Raw genomic sequence first — 26,896 nt, forward strand, 5'->3', positions numbered from 1 at the left:
AACTTCAACTCCCAGAGCGCTTTGCTTTACAGCTCTGCAGGTCGCGCATGCTCCTTTTTAAGAAAGGCGGGGCCGGCATACAGGTAGGTGGGCCTCGACAGCTGGGTGAAGTGCGGGAAACCTAGGGACCGCCATCTTAGTTTGGGTCAAACCAATTGTACACTTAGTGGGAGGTTCATGTTCGCTCTCTCGTCAGTTCACATAAGCGCTGAAATAAAATGCAAGTAATCATTTCCAATCTCTTTATCATGCTTTGAGTCGAGAACTCCTTCCGTTTTGAAGCTTAATCGGGAACTAAACCCCCTGGTAGACAATCAGACATCCCAGCATGGCCGCAGCCAGCTAGATTCCGCCGGGGGCGGAGTCGGAAGCGACCCGCCCCACCTCCTGGTAGGAGGGGGCTTCCGCTTCCGGCAGCGGCGGCTGCAGCCTCGCTCTGGTCCCTGCGGCTGGCGGCCGAGCCGTGTGTCTCCTCCTCCGCCGCCGCCATATTGTCTGTGTGAGGAGAGGGGAGAGGGGCCGCCGCCGCTGCCGCTTCCACCACAGGTACCGTGGGCGCCGCCAAGCCAGGTCGTTGAGGGCTGGGGGTGGCCCAGAGTGGGACAGCGGGGTGCGGCCGCTCTTCCTGCTTCCAGTCGACTCCTGAGGGGTCCGTCGCCTTCTCCTGCCCCCCTTCCACATACTCACCAACCGAGGCCCCTGCAGCCCATTGGGAGGCCTGGGGCCACCCCCCTCCCCAGGGCAGGGAACGAGGCTTGGGGGCAGGGGCCAATGCGGGGGTGGAAACCAGCTCTCCGAGTCCAGTTTCTTGCCGGGTAGAGGGCTGGACTGGGGCGGGGACTAGGAGGCAACTTGGGGGAGGGGGTCGCTAGAGGGGGAGGGGAGCGCGTGGGGTGGGGCCGAAGGGGGATGCTGGGGGAGAGTGCAGAAGGGAGTGGTGCTTGCTGGGTAAGGCGAGGTGAGCCCTCCTGCAGAGAAAGAGTAGGGGCCTTCCAAGGGTCCCTCAGGGCGGGGTTGGACTTCCCACCTGCAGACCGGGGTGCAAGGTGAAGGGAGTCCCGGGTGCGGTTGCAGAGAGAGAAAGGGGGAGGGGACCATGAAGAGGGTCGAACGGGTGGAGTTGTTAAGGGTTGCTTGGAAGCCTGGATGGAAGAGGACAGGTATGTAGAATGAAGGGTTGGCTAAGAGTATACATATATATACACACACATGCAAGTTGGTGACCTTTTGAAAGAGTAGGACTTTTAAATTTTGTTTTAGTGTTTGTTTTTTTGCAGTGTTGGAATATATCAGGGCTGGTGATGGGTGGAGCGTCTGTAGTTTGTTTTTGCGAAGCACAGTCAGGGTCAGAAGTTGCTTCTTGGTTATTGCTTTTGTGAGGAAGAAAGAGTTTTGAAAAGGAGGCGGCAAGTTATTTGGGAAGACTTGGTTACCTTTCGACTGCTGAATTGTTTGAGAAGTGAGCCTGGGGAGAGGAAATGAAAAAAAAAATTAGGAAGAGAAGATTTTCTGAGATGGAGGCCTCATTCCATCTAAGGAGTGGCAATAGAGGCCAGTGTTTAAAAACTAGATTGCCTGGGTTCTCAAATATTCATGCCACCGCTACGCAACTGTGTGACCTAATCTCTGTCAGCCTCAGTTTTCCTTTCTGTAAAATGGGGATGACAATATTTTGTAGCTCATAGGTTTATGGTGAGAAGTAAATAAGATAATTCATGGCAAATGCTTAGCACAGGGCCTGGCAGGTAGTAAGTGCTCACTGGATCTTACATGTCACTCTTATTAAAGGGACTAGCTGGTATATTTGCAGTTCTTTATTCTGAGTAAAATTTGTGATCAAGAATTTGAAAGTATGCAAGGCATCAGAATATTATCTTTGTAGTTGCTGCAGTGTTTCGTTTTGTTCTAAGCCAGTTGGCTTAATATACCCGGGAATGAAAGACCAGGACCAATACTAGTACTAGTTCTACTCCATATCATTTTGAAAAGTTCCTTTGCAATCTTACCTGGACAGGTTTGTCCTTTTGTGACTTTGAAATACTTGACTTTCATTTGCTATGGGGGGAGGAGGTATGACTTGGAGAAAAAATGAAACAATTGGAAACTGCTTAGATTGATTTATTAACTGGTGACAAAGTTACATCACCCTGGGGCAACTTTTCTCCAAAAAAAAAAAAAAAGTATGCTTAGTTATGCTCTCTATAGGGTACAGTGGAGACTAGAAAGGCAGCGTAGTTTAGTCTCTGAGTAGTGAGTGAATTGCCTTGCTGTTTCCGGGGTGAAACCATTGGCAGCTTCTTTTCCGCATGTATTTTTAGTTCTCCAGTTGCCTACCAACTCTCTTCCAGGATGAGTCCATATTTTTACTGTAGTCTCTGTCTCTGAACATAACATCTTTACTTCACATACTCTTTTGAAGAAAAGGGAAATTTTGTTAGAAAGTGAGTTTAAAGCTTTGCATAGGGTTTTGGGGTTTGTAGTAGGCAGAATGTGGAGCGCTGGTGGCAGCAGTGGTTAAACACTCAGCTGTGAAGGTCACCAGTTCAAACCCACCAGCTGCTCCATGAGAGAAAAGATCTGGCAATCTGTTTTCTTAAAGATTACTGCCTAGAAAACACGATGGTCCTGTAGGGTTGCTGTGGGTTGGAATGTACTGAAGTGTTCTACAACGGTAGACAGAATGACCCTTCTTCCCAGAGATGTCCACACCCTAACCCCCAGAATCAATGAATGTGTTATCATATAGCCAGAAGGACTTTGTAGATGTAATTAAGAGTAAGGACTTTAAAATAGGAAGATTATCTCGGCTTTTCTGGGTGGGGCCAGTCTAATCATAAACGTATTGCCATCAAGTCAATTCCAACTCATAATGACCCTGTAGGACCAGGGTAGAACTGCCCCCATAGTTTCCCAGGCTGTCATCTTTAAGGAAGAAGACTGTCACATCTTTCTCTCGCAGAGTGGCTGGGGGGTTTGAATGGCCAACCTTTCAGATAGCAGCTGAGCGCTTAACCACCAGGCTACCAGGGCTCCTTAGTCTAATCAGAGAAGCCCTTAAAAGCTAGGTGCATTCTCCAGCTGGAGTCAGAGAGGTTCAAAGCATGAAAGGGACTCTACTTGCCATTTTCTAGAGGGGGCTACATGGAAAGCATGAGCCCACAGCTGACAGCCAGCAAAGCCAAAAAACCAAACCTGTTCCCTCGAGTCGATCCCGACTTATGGACACCCTGTAGGACAGAGTAGAGCTGCCCCATAGAGTTTCCAAGGAGCGCCTGGTGACCTTTTGGTTAGCAGCTGTAGTACTTAACCACTACACCACCAGGGTTTCCGGGCAGTCAGCAAGGAAATGGAAACCTCAGTCTCAAAACTGCAAGAAATTTAATTCAGCCAACAATCTGAATGATTGGAAGTGCATTCTTCCCCAGAGCTTTCAGCAAGGAACATAGCCCTCTGGGTACCTTTTGAGACCTTAAGCAGAGGATCTAGCCAAGCCTATCTGACTTATGACCTACAGAAACTGTGAGAATACGTTTGTGTTGTGTTAAGCCACTGCGTGTGTGCCGACTTGTTATGGCACCAATAAAACACTAGCAAAGATCTTGGTACCAGGAGTGGGATGCTGTTAACCTAAAAATGTGGGAGTGGTTTTGGAATTGGGCAGTTGGTAGAGGCTGGGAGAAATTTAAGGAGTGTGATAGAAAAAGCCTAGATTACCTTAAACAGATTGTTAGAAATATGGATGCTAGTGATTTCTGCTAGTGAGGGCTCAGAAGGAAGTGAGGAATGTGGCAGAGAAATCCTGAATTGGCTTAGAGCATACCTATGTCCAAAACCAAAAAAACCAAACCCAGTGCCATCAAGTCGATTCGGACTCATAGCGACCGTATAGTACAGAGTAGGACTGCCCCATAGAGTTTCCAAGGAGTGCCTGGTGGATTCGAACTGCCGACCCTTTGGTTGGCATCCATAGCACTTAAACCACTATGCCACCAGGGTTTCCATACCTATGTCACCGTGAACAAACTATTAAAGGAAATATGGGTACTAAAAGTACTGTCCCTGAGAGCTTAGAAGGAAGTGAGGTATATGTTATTGGAAACTGGAGGAAGGGGAATCCTTGTTACATAGTGGCAAAACATAACAGAATTGTGTCCTGCAGTTATATGGAAAACAGTTTGTAACTTGTGAACTTGTATATTTAGTATAGGAAATTTTTCCAAGCAAAGTGTTGAAGATGCAGCCAGGTTTCTTCTTGCTGCTTATTAGAAAATGTGAGAGAGAAATGTTAAACCAAAAGAACCAAGACTTGATTTGGGAAATCCTTGTCCTATCCAGATGGCAAAAGGAGTGTGTGGCTGTACAACCTTTTACTAAAATTTCAGAAATATCAAAAGATCAGAGCATTCAGTCATGCAAAAGACTCTTTGAAGAGATTAACAGTGTGACTCACAGATCCCCTAATCAAACTGGGGGCCTCTAGGAAGCTTAAGGGTATCATCCCTCAGCCATCTCAACAGAAGCCAGAGATAGAGGAGGATTATTTTTAAAAGATTTGTGGACATAGCCTCCATTTAATGAAGTGAACCCATGTGAATTTCACGCAAAGTTCACAAGGTTCTTGAGAATTTTATACAAGTAGAAACACTGCCAGTTTGGATTGAAAGGGACAGTGAGAGTAAGATATTTAAGAACACTGTTAGACCCCTAAAATTCTACTGGCTGGAAGCAAGCTCATAAAACTACCCAGCTGCAAACATGCTACCTTTTATTTTAAAAAGAAGGGTGATACAGTGGATGCAACCAGGAGCCCAGAGGGTAGAGCCAAAAGCCAGAGAATTTTTCCATGCTTTGAAATGTAGTGGGGTTTGCCCAGCTGGATTTCAGAGCTTTTTTTTGGACGGGAGACTCCATTTTATCTTGATCTTTTCTCCCTGTTTAAACTGGAATGTCTGTGACTGTTACCCTGTGTTTGCCCCATCATTGTATGTTGGGAGCAGATGACTTATTTCTTAGGAATTGTAACTCAGGAGTTGTACTTAATGAGCCATGGCCAGAGCCTCATCCACACCTGGTGCAGATTATGAGATTGGGGGCTTTTTGAATTTACAAGATTTAGGTGAGATTTTTAGACTTCAGGTTGATGCTGTAATGGGCTGAAACTTTAGAGGACCTTAGGATGGGATGAATGTTTTTACATTTGGGAGAGACCTGAATCTTTGGGAGCCAGAGGGCAGACTGTGTAGGTGTGTAGGCAGAATGGCCCCCCTGAAGATGTTCATGCCCTAATCACTTGAATCTGTGAGTCTGTTAGTTACGTGACGGAAGGGACTTTGCTGATGTAATTAAGCACCTTAAGATAGGATGATTATCCTGGATTTTTAGGATGGGCCCAATCTAATCATTAAAAAACTCCATTTGTCCTGAGTCAGTTCCAACTTGTGGTGACCTCAGGTGTATCAAAATAGAATTGCAGTCCATAGTGTTTTCAGTGGCTGATTTTTCAGAAGTAGACTACCAGAGCTTTCTTCCAAGGAGCCTGTAGGTGGACTCAAATCTTCAACCTTTCCTTTAGCAGGTGAGCGTGTTAACTGTTTGCATTATCTAATCATATGAGGACTAAATCTAATCATGAACCCTTAAAAGCGAAGGTCTTTCCCCAGCTGGAGTCAAAGACATGGAGCAGAATGGGAATTCAGAGAGAAGCCTGATGGGAGTTAACCTGGCATTGCTGGAGGGGCCACAAAAAGCATGATAAGTAATGTGGACAGCCTCTAGGAGCAATAGCTGACAGCCAGCAGGGAAACTGTCAGTCCCATAGCTGCAAGGAGTTCACTACAGCCAACAACCTGAGTGGAAGTGCATTCTTCCCTAGAGTTTCCAGCAAGGAACATAGCCCTGCAGGCACCTTGATTTTGGCCTTTTGAAACCTTAAGCAGAGGAACCAGCCAAGCCCACTTAACTTTGGAACTATAGAAACTGGAGATGATAATTTGTGGTGGTTTAAGCCATGACATTTGTGCTAGTTCGTTATGGCAGCAATAGAAAACTAGTACAGGGGTTTTGCTGATTTTGTTTTAAAATCTTTTCAAGGGAACAAAGACAGCAAAGGTTATTCAGTAATATAATTTGGCCCTGGAAGACTTCAGAGAATAACACTGTTGAGTGGAACCTAACCCTCTTTCTTGATATGTAAATACCTTGTTAGCGTCCTTAGATGCAGTTTGAAGGGCTAGATGACCAGCTTGCTAAAATGCAGATTCTAGAGCTCTAGGCTCTTTTGATAAACCCTTTGCTGTCCAGTGATTCCAACTCATAGCAACCCTATAGGACAGAGTAGAACTGCCCCATAGAGTTTCCAAGGAGTGCCTGGTGGATTTGAACCACCAACCTTTTGGTTAGCAGCCATAGCGCTTAACCACTATGCAACCAGGGTTTCCGGCTCTTTTGATAGGATTTCTAAAAAATGATTCTTCCATGTCTATGATAAACTTCTTGGATAAATAACAATTTATTAATTTGTATTGCCTGAATAAAGCAGTGGATTTATGTAACAACCTTTTAAAGATGTAATTCCTTTTTTAAGATGGAAATGGATGATTTTTTAAAATTGATAACCACCTATACAATGGTTGGTTCTCTCACGCCTCCTCCATTCCATTGTCCATTGCCGCCGAGTCGATTCTGACTCATAGCGACCCTATAGGACAGAGTAGAACTGCCCCGTAGAGTTTCCAAGGAGTGCCTCTTGGGTTCAAACTGCCAGCCTTTTGGTTAGCAGCCATGGCTCTTAACCACTACACCACCAGGGTTTCCCTCACGCCTCCTACTCCACCCCAAAGTTGTAAGGTCTTTTCTCCCTTCATTGTCATTTTGAGGTTCAGAGTCAGATTTGGGAATCATAGCTACAGAATGGAGTTTCTAGCTTTTAAGAAAGGCCTTTTGTTTTTGTTCTGTAATAGTATTCTATTGATTAGTTTCATACGTGAACTCTAAACTTTAGTGGTGATGATGCAAGAATTGAGACAGTTTCTTTTTTCGTTACCTGCATGGAAAGATGGTCAGAGCATTTCAAGGTATAAGGACTTTTGAGATGATCTGTTTGACTTCCGGGCTTAAACCAAAAAAAAAAAAAAACCAAACCTGTTGCCATCTAGTCGATTCCGACTCATGGTGACCCTATAGGACAGTGGAACTGCCTCATGAAGTTTCCATGGAGCGCATGGTGGATTTAAACTGCCACCCTTTTGGTTAGCAGCCGTAGCACTTAACCACTACGCCACCAGGGTTTCCTTTCTGGGCTTAGAATGAGGAAAATTAGGGCACATGAAGGTTCAAGTGTCTCAACCAAGGTATCTCAGCCCTAGAGCTGGCCTAGAATCCCAGTCCAGGCAGTGGAAACGCATAGCTTTTGAACTATACTCCCTGAGAACTCCTGCTTTGCCCCTTTTCTTTGTTGGTACTACCTTGTGCCTCAGTTTCCTCACGGGGTCTTTGTGAAGATTAATTACGATAACGCATCTGATACATTTAACACAACGCCAAACAGTGACCCTAAAACGTTAAGTGGTGTATTATGATAACTGTCTTAGTTATCCAGTGCTGCTCTAATAGAAATACCAGAAGTGGATGGCTTTAACAAACAAATTTATTCTCTCACAGTTTAGGAGGCTAGAAGTCCAAATTCAAAGCACAAGCTCTAGGGGAAGGCTTTCCCTCTCTGTGGGCTCTAGAAGAAGGTCTTTGGCTCCTTCAACATCGGTGGTCCTGGCCTCCCTTGGAGATCTATGTGTGTCTTGACATCAACCTTCCACTGGGTCTAGGAGATTCTCAGCACAGGGATCCCAGGTCCAGAGGACATACAGTACTCCCAGCTCTTCTTTCTTACTGGTAGTCAGGTCCCTCCTGCTTGCTTGTTTTATCTATTAAAAACGATTGACTCAAGATACAGCCTAGTCCTGCAGATTGTATCCTGCCTCGTTAACATAACTGTCTCTAATATTGCCTCATTAACGTAGAGGTTAGGATTTACAACACATAGGATAATTACATCAGATCACACAATGGAGGATAATTGCATAATACTGAGAATTATGGCATAGCCAAGTTAACACATACTTTTGGGGGACACAGTTCAATTCATAACAGTAACTATTAGGACAATTTTATATGATTAACAATTGCATAAATAATTACAATATAATTTGTACAAGTTCAGAAATTGAGAACTGATAAGATTTGGTCTTATTTAGGGTTAAGTAAGGGATAAGCATTTTAAGGTAATAACGCTTGTGACACTGGATTGAAAATGAGAAGCTCTATGCTAATCCTTGGTTTATCAGAATTCACTGGGTGACCTGGGCCAAGTTCAACAATTTTGTTTCACAAGAGCATTAAATGTGTTCATACACCTAAATTTCTTTGAACTCCTAAAATGAATAATTTCAAAAGTAGTATCATATCATTTGGTTGTTTCTTTATAGCAAGAAATCTAGGCCAGCTGGCTGTTCAAATGAAGAGAAGTCCTCTAGGATTATTAAGGAAATGAGTGGCTGTCATTTTAACAAGCAGTGTATTTGCATTGAGTTGTAGGCAATTGGTAGTTTAAAAAATTATGTATGCTCCAGAGTAGATGTTAATAGTCCTTGTTGTTTACCTGGAGTCCCTGGGTGGTGCAAATGGTTAAGCGCTAAACTACTAACCAAAAGGTTGGTGGTTCACATCCACGCAGAGACATCTCAGAAGAAAGCCCTGGGGATCTGTCGCCTAAAGATCACACCGTGGACAACCCTACGGAATGCAGCTCTGCTCTGACATCCAGGGGGCTGCCGCGAGTTAGAGCTGACTCCCTGGCGACTGCTTTGGTTTTTTGTTATTGTTTTTTGGTTTTAGTTGTTGACCAGACATGGTATTTTCTGCATTATTGAAATCAGGAGTTCAGTCTTTAAAAGTTAAGGGTGAAAGAAGTCACAGTATCACAAGACACTGCTAGGAGTGGCATTTCACTGAATTCTACAAATTCTGTCTTTCAGTCCTAGACAGAAGGAACCTACTTAGCAACAGTTGCTATGGTGGACAAGCTTTTTTTTTTAAAACATTAGTGGTAATCGTGTTTCCCTGCGTAGAAAATTCTGCAGTATCCAAGTAAGGGTCTCAGGTTAAATAAACATAAAGAAAACCAAACCCATTGCTGTCAAGTCAATTCCAACTCATAGCAATCCTATAGGACAGATTGGAACTGCTCCATAGGGTTTCCAAGGCTGTAAATGTTTTTCTTTTCTTTTTTTTTTTGTATTTTAATAATTTTTTATCGTGTTTTAAGTGAAAGATTACAAATCAAGTCAGTCTGTCACACAAAAACCCATATACACCTTGCTACACACTCCCAGTTACTCTCCGCCTAATGAGGCAGCCCGCTGTCTCCCTCCACTCTCTCTTTTCGTGTCCTTTTCGCCAGCTTCTAACCCCCTCCACCCTCTCATCTCCCCTCCAGGCAGGAGATGCCAACATAGTCTCAAGTGTCCACCTGATCCAAGAAGCTCACTCCTCACCAGCATCCCTCTCCAACCCATTGTCCAGTCCAATCCATGTCTGAAGAGTTGGCTTCAGGTATAGTTCCTGTCCTGGGCCAATAGAAGGTCTGGGGGCCATGACCACCGGGGTCCTTCTAGTCTCAGTCAGACCATTAAGTCTGGTCTTACGAGAATTTGGGGTCTGCATCCGACTGCCCAAGGCTATAAATCTTGATGGAAAAAGACGGTCACGTCTTTTCTCCCGTAGAGCAATTAGGTTTGAGCCACCAACCTTTGAGTTAGTATCTGAGCACTTAACCACTGCACCATCAGGACTCTTGTAAGATTTAAATCCCAGGGTACAATTAATCTCTTGTAATTCTGTGCATATCACACCTTAAATGCCTTTGTGTTGGCCAAACCAAAACCAAACCAGTTGCTGTCGAGTCAGTTTCGGCTCATGGCAACCCGATAGGACAAGAGTAGAACTGCCCAGTAGAGTTTCCAGGGAGCTGCTGGTGGATTTGAACTGCCGATCTTTTGGTTAGCAGCCGAGCTCTTAACCACTGTGCCACCAGGGCTCCTTATGTTGGCCACTTTTTTTCTTTTCTTTTTTTTTTTAATAACTTTCTGGACTTCTATGTTTTTCAGACAGGTTTTCATTAGCTGAAACATTTTAATCTGCTTGCAAAAGCAAACTCTTTCATCCTTTTTCTGGCTTAAAGGTGAAGAAATGAAAGTCACCCAGAGAGTACAGTGTGTATGCTTGTGTGTATTGCCTTTTAAAATAAAAGTGGTGTAATTTTTGTAGGTGGGAATAACAACAGAAGTCCACAGTGGTATATTAGGATTGTAATCTTAAATAATCCTGAGGTTTACTCAAGGAGTAACTTCCTGAGTTAGCAAATATTGTATGGATTCGGGCCCTTAACCAGGAAAAACTTACACTGTTGGTTTTAAACAGGTCGTTTCCTTACTTGTTCAGTGTGCATTTGGAATCTTGGGATTTGAAGCTCAGTGGGTTAGGGGAACGCAGACAGCTAGTTGTTAACCTTTTTGAGCTGTGTCCCCCCTCCCCACCCCCACCCCCAGTTTAAAAAAACAAAAAAACACTACTTAGGTATTCTTAGTTTGACAGGTGAGAGAGAACGTTGTTGTCCATGGTTACTACCTTAAGTTGAGACAGGGAAAGAGAATCAGTAGGAAGTAGAGGGAGGGAAATAATTTAATCTTACATCTGTTTTTAGCGTTAACCTATTTTCTTTTAGTTTATTCTTCCAAGCTAGCGTTAGGAGATTTAGTTTGTGTTGTTTTTGGTTTTTGTACCAGTGACCTCCGTATAGAGGATCTCCCAGAATAAATGGTTTACCATTAAGTGGTATACATGGACTATATCTGAAAGCTGCAAGAGATGATTGTACATCTCTTGAAATAAGGGGATTCATGAAATGGTTTTTTCAGCCTACTGCACGGATTTTGACAATTCAGTTCATGATGTCTACAGGTTATTTAAACCAGAATTTCTCAACCAGTGTACTGTGATGGGGGATTACAGATGGATGTGCCTAGATACTGGTCCTCTTAACCCTCTGGCCATTTGTACAGGGCACAGGGCATTCAAACCAGGAACAGTCTGGATCATTTACTCCAGTATGCCATACAGATACTATTTTCTCTGTGTGTCTTGACTTTAAATAATGCTGGGAAGCAGTGATTTAGATATTAAGGAAGTTCAGTAGTTTTAGGATTCAGGAGGCCAACAATCTTAAAATGATCTTTGTGTGTGAGTATGTGTGTTTGTGTTTTAGGTGAAAGTCTATAGCGCAAATTAGTTTTTCATTCAAAAAAGTATACACAAATTGTTTTTCTGATGTCGGTTGCAGTCCTGCAGCTTGTCATGACTCTCCCTCTTTCCCTTTACGCTCTGGATTCTTCGTGTCTATTCACGTTTCCTGTCTGTTCCTGCCTTTTCAGCCTTGCTTTTGAGCAGGTCTTGCCCACTTGGTCTTGTATACTTGCTTGAACTAAGAAGGATGTTCCTCATATATGTTATTGCTTGTTCTATAGCCTTATCTAATCTTTGGCTGAAAGGTGGACTTCGGGAGTGGCTTTAGTTCTGAGTTAGCAGGGTGTCTGGGGGACAGAGTCTTGGAGGTTCCTCCAGTCTCTGTCAGACCAGTAAGTCTGGCCTTTTTTTGTGTGTGAATTTGAATTTTATTCTACCTTTTTCTTTTACTCTGACTGGGACCTTCCGTTGTGATCCCTGTCAGAGCGGTTGGTGGTGGTAGCTGGGCACCATGTAGTTCTTCTGGGCTCAGGCTGGTGAGGCTGTGGTCTGTTAGTCCTTTGGACTAATATTTTCCTTGTATCTTTGGTTTTCTTCATTCTCCTTTGCTGCAAACATGATGAGACCAATAGATGTATCTTAGATGGCTGTTTGCAAGCCTTTAAGACACCAGATACTACTCACCAAAGAAGGATTTAGAGCATTTTCTTTATGAACTATGTTATGCCAATTGACCTAGATGTTTTCTGCATGTAAACCTTCTCTTAAATTTTCATAGTAGTGGTCTCACACAATATTTGTCCTTTTGTAATTGTCTTATTTCACTCAGCATAATGCCTTCCAGATTCGTCCATGTAATGAGATGTTTTAGGGATTCATCACTGTTCTTTATCATTGCTTAAAATGATCTTGGCTTTTAAGCTTGGAAAAGACCGTTTTAGGTATCTCTCTGATCATAATTTTCTTTCCACACAAGGGTCAATATGTAAAAATGTAAGACTAAAAGATTTAAGATTGGATACTTGTGAAGAAATTCAAGTTCTAGCAGTAACATGAGGCAAAAATAAAGTTCAGCCATTTAAGATACAACTATTGGTCTGTGCTTATATGGAGCAAAAGAGAATGAAGGAAATCAAAGGCTCAAAGGAGAAACTAGAAACTGTCCATGGGACTTGTAGTCCACACAAACCACAGCCTCCTCTAACCTGAAACCAGAAAAACTACTACCGCTACAACCGCTCTGACGAAGAACGCAATAGAAGTCCAGATAGGATGGGAGAAAATTGTAGAACAAAACTCAAATTTCTAAAAAAGGCCAGACCTACTGGGCCGATAGAAACTGGAGGAACCCCTGAGACTGTCGCCCTGAGATAACCTTTGAACTTGGATTTGAAGCTATATCTGTAGGGCACCTTTCAGCCAAATAATAGATTGGCTTATAAAATAAACAGTATCATCCATGAGTAACGTGCTCCCTTAAACGATTAACTATGAGACCAAATGGTCAACATTTACCCAAAAGCAAACATGACAAGGCAAGGAGGGGAAGGGAAACTAGATCAGTAGAAGCAGCATTGTAAAAATTGTAACCAATGGCAGAGAAAAATTTGTATAAAAAGTGTTAAACAAGAACCTGATTTGCTGTGTAGACTTTCACCTAAAACACAATAAAATATTATTAAAATAAAAAATAAAATTCACTTTTGTAAAACTGGTATCCTCACCTGGCTGTGGAGGCCACTGTATCTTCTCTGAAACTGATATTTTGTTATTCATAAACTTGGATTTCATGCTGCTACAAACATTGAAGCCCAGTATACATTGTCTTCCTCTCTTCCTTCAGGGAAGAATAGATTATATTTGATTTGAGAAAGATTTTTAAAGTTCATGTAAATTATAAAATTAACCTTTTAAAAATTGATCTTTTATAGTCTTAAAATGTACATTTCCTGTTTATCTAACTCAGGATTCTTAGTTCTGCTGAGGTTTACAAATTCCTCTGAGCATCTAGTAAAAGCTGTGCACCTTTCTTCAAAAAATATACGTACATATACTATCTGGACTCTCAGGGAACTCCTGAACCTCTGATCTCATTGATGAACTCCATTTTCAGTGCCATAATTTGTAGTCCAAATAGTAGTTTCCCCGTTCTCTTATTTTTAGTAACTGTAACATTTGCGTTGTTTATCATTTGTTGCAGTATTGTTTTTCAACAACTATTTCTAGGCCAACTTCTATATACCATCCTCTGTGGATGCAGAGGTATTATTCCCTGCCCTCGGAGCTTTCTTAGCTCGAGAGATGACCATTGTCACGAGTACAGTGTAAGTGCTGGAAGAGGCAAGCCCAGAGGGCCCCAGGCTGTTAGGATTTTCCCGTAAATCCATGGTCAGTTCTGTATTTCCTTATTGTCAAAAGGTAGAGTGTAAGCTATTCCAGGGCACTTAAAAAACACAAGTTCCGTTTAGACTAGTGATGGAAACGAAATCAAGGAGTGATGCTGAACATTTGCCTTGCCCGTATTTTTTCCTGGCTACTATTTTTTAATGGTATAGTGTAGAAAAGGAATTACTAACTTTAATGCCTAGGAATCAGCAAGATAAATGACCGGATCTGTCCGTGATTACCTGTGGCATCTCCGCTGGGTTGGACAGTGGGCTCTGGTTTTTGTCATGCAGGAATGCAGAATCGTTGTTACCAGACGGACCTTCCCACCTCCCTTCCCTTTCTTCTTTCTTTTGAGAAACTGAAGGTTGATTTTTTTTTTTGAAGTTTTTTTTTTTTTATGTTGGCAATGCTATCACTTTTTACAGTATTATGAAAAACTTCATAATACATAAAAATAGATTAGTATGATCGTATCATCACCTTTCAACTTAACCGCTGATTCACTTTTTAAAAATACTACGTGATACACATTACTGAAGAAGTCAGCACAACTTGACCAAGGCAAGGTCACAGAAGCTTCGTAGACGCATCCAAACTCCATGAGGGACCGAGGGCTAAGGGCTGGGGACCATGGTTCTGGGGAACATGTAGGCAAGTTACAGTCTCTAAAGAAAATGTTCTGTATTCGACTGTGGCGAGTAGCATCTAGGGTCTTAAAAGTTTGTGCACCGCTATCTAAGATACACTCCACTGGTCCCACCCCATCTGAAGCAAGGGAGAATAAAGAAAACCAAAGACAAGGGAAAGATTAGTCCAGAGGACTAATGGACCACAACTACCACAGCCTCCACCAGACGGAGTCCAGCATTGGATGGTGCCCAGCCGGCTACCACCACCAACTACTCTGACAGGGATCACAATAGAGGGTCCTGGACAGAGCTGGAGAAAAATGTAGAACAAAATTCTAAACTCATGAAAGAAGACCAACCTTATTGGTCTGACAGAGACTGGAGAAACCCAAGAGTATGCCCCCCCATACACCCTTTTAACTCAGTACTGACATCACTCCTGAGATCCACCCTTCAGCCAAAGATTAGGTCCATAAAACAAAGCGAAACTAAATGGGCACACCAGCCCAGGGGCAAGGATGAGAAGGCAGGAGGGGACAGGAAGACTGGTAATGGGGAATCCAAGGTCAAGAAACGGAGAGTGTTGACACATCGCGGGATTGGCAGCAAATGTCACAAAACAATATGTGAACTAATTGTTTAATAAGAAACTAATTTGCTCTGTAAACCTTCACCTACAGCACAATTTAAAAAAGAGAGGGAAAAAATACTGTGTGAAAAACTTGTACTGAAATGTTCATAGCAACATTATCCATAATAGCCAAAAAGTGGAAATAACTCAAGTGTTCATCAGGTGACTAATGGATAAACAAAATGTTGTATACCCATAGAATGGAACACTATTTGGGAATAAAAAGGAATCGAGGTACTGATACATTCTACATACAACATGATGAGCCTTGGAAACATGTTAAGTTATAAGAAGCCAAACAAGAAAAGTCCCACGTTGCATGATTCCAATTATATGAAATGTCCAGAATAGGCAAATCCGTAAAGGCAGAAAGTAGATTAATAGTTACCAGGGAATGGTGGGGCTGGGGGGGTGGTGGGGGCATTGGGAATAAATGTTAATAGGTACAGGATTTCTTTTGGGGATGATAGAAATGTCTTGGAATTAGTAGTGATGGTTGAACAACATTGTACACTTCAAAATGGTGAATTTTATCTCAGTTTTTAAAATTGAAAAAAAAGTTATGTGAGCCAAATAGAGTGTGTGTGTAGCTACCAGTTTACAATCTTTGCTTTAGAAGAGAATGAATAGGCTTTGAATCTTAACTATTTTCAAATCACTACCTCTCTGTGATATTGGAGAGGTTACTCAGTTTTGCCTTATCTCAAATGGGAAAGACAGTACCTAGGTGCTGAACTTGTTAGGTTTAAAAGTGATAAATATAAATCTTAAGACTTGATGACTGGCCTACCATAGGCACTCACATAACATGTCTAGAATTGAAAGCCAGGCTATGTTTGTTGTCCTTAGTTCCATTTTCCATTGTTGGCAGGCCTAGGGCAACCCACTGTATTAGTTATTGCTTATGGATCACCTGCAGGGAGTGTCATTGTCTCCTATGTAACCTACTTATTCCATGTTGGTAAAGGAGCGAGTGGGAGGGGTTGTTAATGCCAATATTCTGCAGTTTACTGACTGTAATCAGATAGGTTAAATGATATATCCAAGGTGACATAGTCCCATGAAGAAGTGAATCTCAGCTGTGCCCCTTAGTGGAAGGGCAAAGCTGAGACTCGATGCAGTTCTTGGTGGTTCCAAACTTCCTGTTCTTTCCACAATCCTGATCCCTTCTAAATCCAAGGTTTGTATCTTTCAGTAATAGAGTACTGAATTCTCTCTGTAGCTCAAACAAGGCCTGGCAAGCACTGTGCTTATCACGTAGGTATATCGCACAGCCTGGAACCTCACGAAGCTTATGGCTCCAAAGAAACATCTCTCACTCATACTGAGTTCGTATCTTTTTAAAGAGTGATAGAATGAAACCATTTTACCTATGGTGTTACTAATGGATGGGATAACACTTACATGTAAGACTGAAGAACATCTTTAAAACCAGCCACAGCAGACCATATACATGGAGCGGAATATCCATCATACAGGCAAACTGCTTTTCTCGTTTTTGAACAGGAGAGGGCTATATGGACATGTTTTTTGTTTTGGTCAGAATACTGTCTACTACTGTCTTGCTACTCGGCTCCTCAGACATTTATGAAACACTTAACCCTGCTGGGCACTGTGACCAGGTCTTTGGATTCATAACTCTAATAAGGACAGACAGGTGTGTAAACAAAATGCATTCACTGTGGTAATCTAATAAGATGGGGGTGCTTTAGCCCCAAAGAGGAAATAGCTCATTTTGGAAGGGAATGGAAAGGTTTCATAGTGGACATAAAACTGCAAGTTCTTGAAGGGTGAGTAGGATTTCTACTAGCAGGCGGCATTGAGGGCATAGTCAGAGTGTAATGGCACAGTGACAGAAAATGAGTTCAGTTCTCACTTGTTTAAAAATGTTTTAGAAATATTCAGCTGTGCTACAGAAAAACATTAGGATAGCACAGAGGTTTCAAACTGATACCCAGTTATAATATGATTGAATTTATTTAATGGTTATGGAACTATTCAGGGTTTTCATTTTTTCTTGTGTGAGTTTTGATAAGTTCCCCCCGGCCCCCCGGAGTTTCCAGTGTACTTGGATAAAGTTGTTCGTGATACTCTTTCCATTGTTCATATCTGCCAGATCTGTGGTGGTGTTCCCTTTTCCATTCCTGATATTGAAATCTAGATCCTCTCAGTGGACGGAGCTAGGAATTTACATCAAGTAAAGCCCACTCTTTGTGATGTACAGATTTGTGAGTTTTGTCAGTGCATAGGGTAACATATCCACCATTACTATGCTATACAGAATCAGTTCACCCTGTGGCAGTCTCTCATCTTCCCCACCTCAATGGTTTTGCCTTTTCCAGAATGTCACGTAAATGAAAGCAAACAATACGTAGCCTTTTGGATCTGGGTTCTTCATGTAACAAAATGCATTTAAGATTCATCCATGTTGTTGCCCAGATCAGTAGTGTGTTCCTTTTTATTGCTGAGGAATATTTAGTTGTACAGTTGCACCACCATTTGTTTATCCATTTATCTGATGAAGGAGATCTTGGTTATTTTCATTTTTGGCGATTATGAATAAAGCTGCTATACACATTCACATACAGGTTTTTGTGTGAGCATAAGTTTTCAGTTCATTTGAGAAATACCTAGGAGTGGAATTGCTGGGTCATATGGTAAGTGTGTATGTTTTCCAAACATGCTGCATTTCCATCAGTAATGAATAAGTTTTTATTACTCCACATCCCCAACAGCGTTTGGTATTGTCAGCTTCTTTTTTTTTTTTTAACCATTTTAATAGGTTTGTAGTGATGTAAAAATGGCATGGCACATCGCGTCTGACCTCGAACTTCGTGAGGGAGAGAATCAAGATCAACATCCCAAGGCTGATTCCTATGAGGTAGAGGTCAGACATACCTCTTCTCTCTGACCTTTTTACCAGTACCGATGCTAGCTGTTCCTCCCACAGCACTCTGCTTCTCCGCTGGGTTCAATAATTCGTTGCAGTGGCTACACAGAACTCACAGACCATACTCAGAGTTATGAGTTTATTAGGGAAGTAATAAGTTGCAATTCAGGGTCAGGAACAACTCAGGATACGTCTCTTCAATCAGGACAGCTCTTCTCAGCCATGCCTCCAGGCAGGCCTCTCTCTGGACCTTGGCCTCTCGGCCCCTCAGCCTGGCCTCTGCCCTGCTCGGACAAGTGTTACAAAGCTGTTCAGCCCTGCCAGTAAGTACCCAGAGGCACCCTGCTCTGCTAGGAAGCATCCTGACCAAAGGTGGTCAGCTCTCCATGATTGGAACACCCACTGTAACCAACTTGATCTGTGGGCTAGGAAGCCCATCGCATCATCTCACTGGTGTCCTGGCTCTGCTGTCACCGTTTCTCTGCCACTGATTCTTGCTGTCTTGTGCCATCTCCTGTGTTACAGCGCTCTCTCTCTGTCCTGGGTCTAGGAGGTTCTCAACACGGGGACCTCAGGTCCGAAGGATGTGCTACACTCCGATCTCTTCTTGGTAATGAGGTTCCCCCCTTTTCTGCCTCTGGGATGGCTCATTTTAACCCTAGTGGGATGGCAAAACTGACCAATCCCCTCATTAGGGTTCCATATATCTTATTTTCTTGGTCCTACCCCCACAAGGTTCTGTGCACCTTATTTGCATTAGTAGCAAGGTGTCCCAATTCCCTTGGTGGGCCACAAGCACCTTATTTGCATAATCCCACCCAGTCATTTGGTGGCAGTTAAAAGACTGGTGAGAGAGGTCATTATAATAGCCATCCATCACTCTGCAAGTGGTATCTCATTGTGGTTTTAATTTGCCTTTCCCTCATCACTAACTTTGCAGCACGTCTTTTCATATATTTATCTATGTTTTCTCTTATGAAATAGCTGTTAAGGTCTTTTGCTCATTTTTTAATTGGGTTGTTTGTTTTCTTACTGTTCTCTATATATTATAGATGCAAGTTTTTTATCAAATATTTTTGCACATATTTATTCCCTATCTATGGCTTGCTTTTTCATTCTCTTAACAGTGTCTTTCACAGAAGTGTTTAATATTATCTTAATATTAAAGTCCAGCTTATCAATTTTTCTTTTATGGATTGTGTTTTCTAAAAGTTTTATAGCTTTATATTTAGATTTATGATACGTTATGTGTTTTTTTTTTGTATATGGTATGAGGTTTAGGTTGAAGTTCATGACTTTGCGTATGGATGTCAAAATGTTCTGACAATAGGTTATGTTCTAGGATTTTTTTTTCTCTTCTTTACCATTCTTTTTATCATTCAATTTTTCCCTTCTTTCTAGTTCGGGAAGACATGGCTTTTCTGTTCTTTTAGTAGATACTATTGTGGATGATATAACTTGCAGCCATAACTTTTCAAAGTCTAATACTAATAAATCTACCGTCCTCAGATAATAAAAGGACCTCAGAACACTTAAATGCCATCCTCTGGTATTACATGCTATTGTCCTGTATTTTAACTTTTTTTTTTTAAACCTACAAGATACTGTTCTTTTACGTAGTCAACGTTATCTTTCAACTCAAACTTGACAAATGGGATTTTTTTTTTTTTTTTTTGCCTGAAATACAGTGTATATGAAGTAGAAAATACCAAGTTCTATAGGAATGAAAAAACTTTAGCCTTGGAAGCCAGCAGACTTGACTTTGAATCCCAGCTCCATCTCTACTGCATGTTCTCAGTCAAGCTACTGAACTTGCTTAGTAAGGTTGTTTTCTTACCTACAGATGAGGGAAAGTAATGCCTGCCTCATAAAACAGTTTGAAGGATTAGGTATTTAAAACTGAGAAGCTATTTTAGCTCCAGACTTGTAATATCTGTATCTGACTATTCAGTACCTCCTTTTGAATGTTTCAGAGCTATTTTAGCCTCAAGTCCAAAACACTAACTTTTGTGAGCCCTCTTCCAGATTTTTTTTTGTCTCCAGGAATGGCACAACAATCTGTCCAGCCAGAAATCTGAGTCACCTCCCACTTCTTACCTATTGTCCAGTCCACCCAGAGCTATCGAAATTACACCATAAATTTTTTTCTCAAATTAGTCCACTTATCTGTACTGCTACCACCCTAGGTCAAGCCGTCATCATCTCTCTTCCGTTGACTACTATAACAGCCTTCTGACTTCCTACATCTGTTTTCTCTGTCCACACCCAGCCAGGGTAAACTTCTCAAAATTTACATATGGATAACTTTCCTGCTTAAAGTTCTTCAGAAAATTTCTGTTATCCTTAGTCTGGAGATAAAATCCTTCATGGCACACTTGTGGTACTTTGCTCCATGTGATTATTTGGTTAATGTTGACCTTGTTCTGCCTTGCTCACTATTATGTTCACAAGGCCTAGCATAATACTTTTTCATAGTAGGTGTTCAGCTACTTAAGGGATGAATACAGGAAGGAATGTATGAAACAAGCAAACTAATATTGAGAAATTTAGGCTGTTCTGTTAATGCTACATATGAATATACACGTATTTATTGACATGCATGTGAAATACTATTTCTGAATAAAACAGTGGCAATCTTTGATTTCTTCTCTTTCCTGTCTTTCTGTATCTCCTTTATATTTCCATTCTGTCACCTCTCACCCCTCTTGGCACCATATTACTTATCTGAAGTCGCTGAGCCATCATTCAAGAAACCCATTTAATTCTCCCCTTGTAATTAATGAAGGCCAACTATTTGAAATTCATTTGAATGCTTCTCCTAGTATAAACAGATTATTTGGTATGCGTGACAGTAAAGTGAGGCACCTCTTTGCGGTACTGCGAAACAGCTAGTTGTCTTCCCAGTGGAGAATCAAATCCGCCAGTTCATAAATTAGGTCCCAGCTGATGAGGCCCAGAGCTGCAAGGGTCATTCACACGGGTACTGGAGAATCTCTAGAGTTTTCATTAGTCTTACTCTCCTCTTGACAGAGAATGCCAAGACCTTAAAGGGACAGAGGAAGACTGAGTGTGATACTTGGACCAGTAAATAGTATATAGGAACTGAGTATTTTCCGTTGTGAGTCAAGTGGTTTCCCAGGAGAAATGAGGTCTCGTTTTGTAATATCATGTCCATCTATGAATTGGTTATCAGAGTGGTGTAATTTTTGTATTTTAAGGAAAACTAAGATTGAAGACTCCAGTTTTAAAGGCATGCTTCTGCTTATTAGCTTTCACTAAGGACCTGTGGCATAGTAATCATTTAATAATAATTTACATGTGTTTGATATTTCTGAACCCTTTTTGGAAGATCATCTCACTGGATCTTCCTTTCAATCTGCAAGTACAGTTGGGCAGATTTTTGTAAGTTATGAACCAAAACTGGCAGAAACCCAACTGAGGTGCTGCAGCTGGCTAGGGATTTGAACCTAGGACTCCACTACTTTTTTCATCACCCTATTGTACCTCTTCTCAGCTAATAATTTTGTGTAGTAGCAGAGAATCCCTGATGGAGCAGGAGAAAAGTGGGATGCAGACCTCAGATTCTAGTAAAAAGACCACTTAGTGGTCTAAGCCTGGAGGGACCCCAGAGGTCATGGTCCCTGGACTCTCTGTTAGCCCAAAATAAAACCATTCCCAAAGTCAACTCAATCAGACAAAGATTAGACTGGACTATAAGACATAAGGAAACCCTGGTGGCATAGTGGTTAAGTGCTACGGCTGCTAACCAAAGGGTCGGCAGTTCAAATCCACCAGACGCTCTTTGGAAACTCTATGGGGCAGTTCTACTGTGTCCTGTAGGGTCACTATGAGTCGGAATTGACTCGATGGCACTGGGTTTGGTTTTTTTGGTTTATAAGACATAAAATGATACTGGTGAAGAGTGTGCTTCTTAGCTTAAGTAGACACATGAGGCTATGTGGGCAGCTCCTGTCTGGAGGTGAGATGAGAAGGCACAGGGGGACAGGAGCCAGTTGAATGGACTTGGGAAATACAGGGTGGAGAGGAGTGTGCTGTCACATGGTAGGGAGAGCAACTAGGGTCACATAACAATGTGTATATGAGTTTTTGTATGAGAAACTGACTTGAATTGTAAACTTTCACTTAAAGCATAAAAAAAAAATAAGATAGAAAAAAAGAATAAAATTTATTAGGAACCATTAAAAATTTTTGTGCGTGTGTGTTGATTTTATAAACTTCTTAAGTTGATAGGGAAAGGATTTTGAGATCCACGAGAAAACATGCCTTAAAAACCAAATCCACTGCCGTCAAGTTGATTTTGACTTGTAGCAACCCTGTATGACAGAGTAGGACTGCCCCATAGGGTTTCCAAAGCTGTAAATCTTTGTGGAAATAGACTGCCACGTCTTTCTTTTGCGGAGTTGCTGGTGGATTGGAACTGCCACCCTTTCAGTTAGCAGCTGAGTGCTTTAATCACTGTGCCACCAGGGCAGCTTATCAACAGGAAGAGTAAAGCTGCCTGTAAAGGAATATAGAGACTGAAGAAAGAGATGTTGTTTCTCTCAAAAGGCTGAGAATGTTAAAGTTTGATGTCAGTAAAAGTCATAAATTCCTAGGTGCAATATTTGTATTGGTTTAATGTTGTTATCTATACTGTCTTGGCTATTTTCATACATATACACCTAACTATTAACCCATCTTCCTAGTGTCTTTTGCTGCTGATAATGCAGACATAGCAGTCACATAAAACGTCAGTAACGCTGTGGCCTTGTTTCTTTGGGAAGAAGAAAAATCAGTAGAAAAGAATCTGCTTTCTGGTTTTTTGTTTGAGTATTGCGTGTGTGTTTATACTTTTTACCAATATTACATGAAAATGAACTGGCTAATGTTGCCTAGATTGTTTTGTAAAAACAAAATATCAGGGAACGATTTTTAAAGACAGTTCCGGTTCACTTTTTAACAAATACTTCAATGACTTTGTTTTCTGGTTATTTAGATTGTGCTCATGGGACCCGGGGATTTGAGTTGAGCAGAGGCAAGTTATGGGAGATTTGTGGGTGGGAGAATTTGTAAGTAAACACATAGTTTTTTTTTCATCTCTTATTTTGGGGGTGCAGGTCGTGAATATCACTTGTGTTTGTCACACCTCTGGAATATAGTATTAACTCCTATCCCAATCTCTCTTGGCCTTAAGCCGCTGAAGCCAGGGGCATGAGGAGGCGTCTCTTCTGGCCTTATGTGGGCATGGTAGCTAAGCTGCACCTTAAATACAGCCTTTGAAAAACAAGTAATTTGTCATAAGTGAGTCTCTTCAGAGCTCTCAAGTAGGTACTATTTTAAATATTTTACATTAACTCATTGAATCCTCACCACAAGCCTATGAGGTGTAAATACACTTATCCTTTTTTATAGTCTGGGACCAGGCTGAGTGGGTTTGCACATTGACTCTTCCATCTAGCTCTGTGTCCTTTAGCAAGTTAAAAAAAAAAAAAACTCATTGCCATCGGGTTGAATCCTAGTCATAGCGACCCCCCCCCCCCCATGGGACAGAGCAGAACTGCTCCCATAGGATTTTCAAGGCTGTAAATTTTTACGGAAGCAGACTGTCACACCTTTCTCTCTCTGAGCAACTGGTGAGTTCGAACCACCGAACTTTTAGTTTGCAGCCGAGCATTTAACCACTGTGCCCCCAGGGCTCCTTTTAGTAGCAAGTTACTTTTTTTTTTTTTAAACCTTAGTTTTCTCATTTGTAAAATGGAAATAATGGTAACATCTTCACCACTTTCAAAGCACAGTGGTTAAGTGCTAGACTGCTAACCAAGAGGTCAGCGGTTGCCACTCCAAGGGAGAAAGATTCAGCGGCCTGTTTCTGTAAAGGTTTACGGCCTTGGAAACCCTATTGGGGCAGTTCTACTCTGTGTGTAGGGTCGCTATGAGTTGGAATCCACTGGACAGCAACAACGTTATGGGTCTCCACTTCTGAGTGGTGAAGGTTAAATGAAATAATCTATGTAAAGCATTTAGAACATAGACCAGTATCTAGCACGTGATGAACGCTTGTAAATGTTAACTGTTGTTGACTACCTGGTTTATATGGTAAAAAAGATGACTGTCACAGGAATCAGGAACATGTTTTCCTTCCCCTGCACTGCTATTAATTATGTGATTGTGGGTAAATCTCTTTATGAGCTTCAGTTTTCCTATATTCATTGTTTTAAACTTTTTACTTGAAAATAATTTTAAATTTACAAAAGCTGCAGAAATAAAAATAGTACAAAGAACATCTGTATTCGCTTCACCGAGCTGTACCTATGATAACGCCTTACCCCATTTGCTTTGTGTTTCGTGTGTGTGCGCGCGCTTTGGGCACAGTCTGTATATATGCATATGCATGCACACGCCAGCACACACTTTTTTCTTAGCCCCTTGAGGGTAAGTTATGTACATCATGATCCTTCACCCCTGATTACTTCAGGAAAATTTCTTAAGGATATATATTTCCTTAGCTACTCGGGTTATGTAACAGCTTCATGCATTTGCATTTAATATGTTTTATTTATCTGCCATCTATATTCTAGTTTTGTCTGTTGACTTCACAGCATTGTCCTTTATAGATTTTCACCTTCTAGTGCAGTATGCAGTCTAGGGGTAGGGTTATTGCATTTAGTTTTCATATCTCTGTCTTTTGTGAACATTGACATTTTTTGAAGAATACAGTATCCCCTCAGTGCCCCCCTTTTTTTCATAGAACCTTTCTCGTTTTCTGTTTGTTCAGCGTTTCATTGTGATTAAATTGAAGTTACGTGATTAAATTGAAGTTACGCAATCCTGGCCAGAAACCTTTGTAGGTGATGTGTCCTTCTCAGCTTATCATATCTGGAGATTCAATAAATAAAAGCAGTGTAAAGAGAATCAACAAATGTTACAGAAATTTCAGAGAATGGAGACAGATGGGAATGGCCAAGGAAAATATCATTAAAAAAGGCCGAGTTTACTGATTTGACAGAAATCATATTTATAAAATTTTACCAATTTTCCCCCAGTGTCAGTTTTTGCATTAGCTCAGCTAATGTATATTACTGTCTCCTCCCAGTTTTTGTTAAGCTTGCTCCTATATTATATAAATCAAGAGGAAAGTACTAATTTCTGTTTTCAAATTTAATGAAATCAGGAGAGCTTAAGCTTTTTGGACCACTTTGAAATTTGAAGTGTTAACTTGTGTGTCTTTCAAATGGTGGTCAAGAGTCTACTGATTATTACATAAACTAAACCTGTTGCAGTCTGGTCGATTCTGATTTTAGCCACCCTATATAAGGTTCCCCAAATGATTTAGATCAGTATAAAATAACAGTAAACTTTGATGTATAAGAACATTTACTTCCTTCCTTGTTTTATCAAATGTTGGAGTCAGACTGACAGTTTGTACTCTCAACTTTGCCACTGTTCTAAAATCGTTCAGTGCGCCTACTTGCTGTAGACAGCTGCTGAAAGTGCTGTCCTTGCCAGTGCCTTTTTTATGTATAAATAATGATAGTGTGGGTGCATCTATTCTCAATGCCGTTTTTTCCTTGCAGGCCATCTTGTAAAAAGCATGCAAACGTTCCCTGAGGAAATAAAAAGTTATTCCATAGAATATTATTAGGCCCAATATCAGTTTATTTCTTGAGATTTTTTTCCATGTTACATGTAGTTGACAGTTGAGATACATTCTTTAGTTAATAGGTGAGAGAGCCAGAGGTATATTTGAAGATAATTTTTCTTTATTGTAAGTTTTTTCTTATACAAATTCAAAAAATAATTCACTGGCCTTTATGAATTTTGTTTTACAGTTGAAGAAACCCAGTCTGAAACCAGGCCTTACCCCCAACTGCCTCTAAACTTGTAACTGCCGGATCTCCAAACACCAAGTCCAGCTTTATTCGCCAACCTGTCTGACATGTCGGGACCCGTGCCAAGCAGGGCCAGAGTTTACACAGATGTTAATACACACAGACCCCGGGAATACTGGGATTATGAGTCACATGTGGTGGAATGGGGGTAATTGTTCCTGTTTACTTCATTATACTCGCCCCAAGAGCTGACGCCTATGGATTTGTTGCATAATTTGTGTCAGGAAATCTACCTGGCTGTGCAGCTATAAAACTCAAGATTGAAGTCCAATTGGTGTACTCTACTTTTGAGCTACAGATTTGGTTCTTCAGTGAAGAAGCAGAGTGTTGCTTTGGCAAATTAACAGTTTTGATGGGCTTACCATTTAAAAATCACTTTCATGTTATCTTATTCTTTTCTCTGATTTTTGTGTACAAAGCTGGTTAACAGTTACGTCTCAGTTTGGCTCTCAAGCTAAGTGTTTTGCAAATAGGTGAGAATACTTGAGAGACTTAGAAAACACCATACTCTTACATTAAAGTATTTTTGAGGTCAGAGAATGTTGTCTCTTGATGGATACTGAAGGCTGAAACACTTCTTCAGAAAGCCGTCCTCTTTCTGATGAGAAGCAAACTTAAGTCCTTAAACGTTTGCCCTTATCACACAACTAGGCATGTGTAATATGGAATGCAGCCCAAATTCCATCTTGAACAGTTGTTGTCTACCTGGATAGCTGTGTTTGCCCTCCTAATTCTCTGTGCAGTCTCATTTGGATGTTTGCATTTCCTGGCCCAGTGTGGTATGTATTTAATTGATCAGGTCATATTTTTTTGATAAAAGCATTTTGACATTCAAGTGCAAAAGAGAGCAACTTTATAATTCCAAGCTACAGCTCCTGTATACTACATTGCATGTCTGCCCATATGCAATTTCTATAGCCTGTAAGTGATTAAAGACAGTTTCCCTCAGTTGTCATAGAGTTTATTTTTAATCCTGATTGGGCCATGATTCTTAACCGCTCTTAATTGCCTCCTCACAAAAGAGACATTTTGTGTTTTAAAGATACTGCCAACTGATGGAACAATACCAGTAAACATTATATCTAATAAAGTTCCCCTCATATATCAGTCTTTGGAACCCAGATAATACCTGTGTGAGTTTTTGGCATGGTGCCATTTGCTTGCTTGCGTTTGT

The 26,896-nt window shown here is 41.3% G+C and overlaps 1 protein-coding gene across 4 annotated transcripts in view; it reads left to right on the forward strand.

Moving 5' to 3' along the window:
• The first annotated feature begins 413 nt into the window (after positions 1 to 413).
• The window catches only part of CSNK2A1 (casein kinase 2 alpha 1), a 48,097-nt gene continuing 21,614 nt past the window's right edge, over positions 414 to 26,896 (forward strand). For 2 of the 4 annotated variants that reach the window (XM_003411629.4, XM_064275911.1), the window contains exons 1-2: positions 414 to 546; positions 25,663 to 25,870. In XM_003411629.4, coding sequence (XP_003411677.1) covers positions 25,770 to 25,870 — 101 coding nt within the window. In that variant the 5' untranslated portion in view covers positions 414 to 546; positions 25,663 to 25,769. Of the gene's footprint in view, positions 547 to 9,490; positions 9,607 to 17,861; positions 18,157 to 25,662; positions 25,871 to 26,896 lie in introns of those variants that run through there. The other 2 variants (XM_064275908.1, XM_064275909.1) reach the window with 2 other exon arrangements.

This window comes from Loxodonta africana, chromosome 24 (assembly GCF_030014295.1).
Source record: "Loxodonta africana isolate mLoxAfr1 chromosome 24, mLoxAfr1.hap2, whole genome shotgun sequence".
NCBI lineage: Eukaryota > Metazoa > Chordata > Mammalia > Proboscidea > Elephantidae > Loxodonta > Loxodonta africana.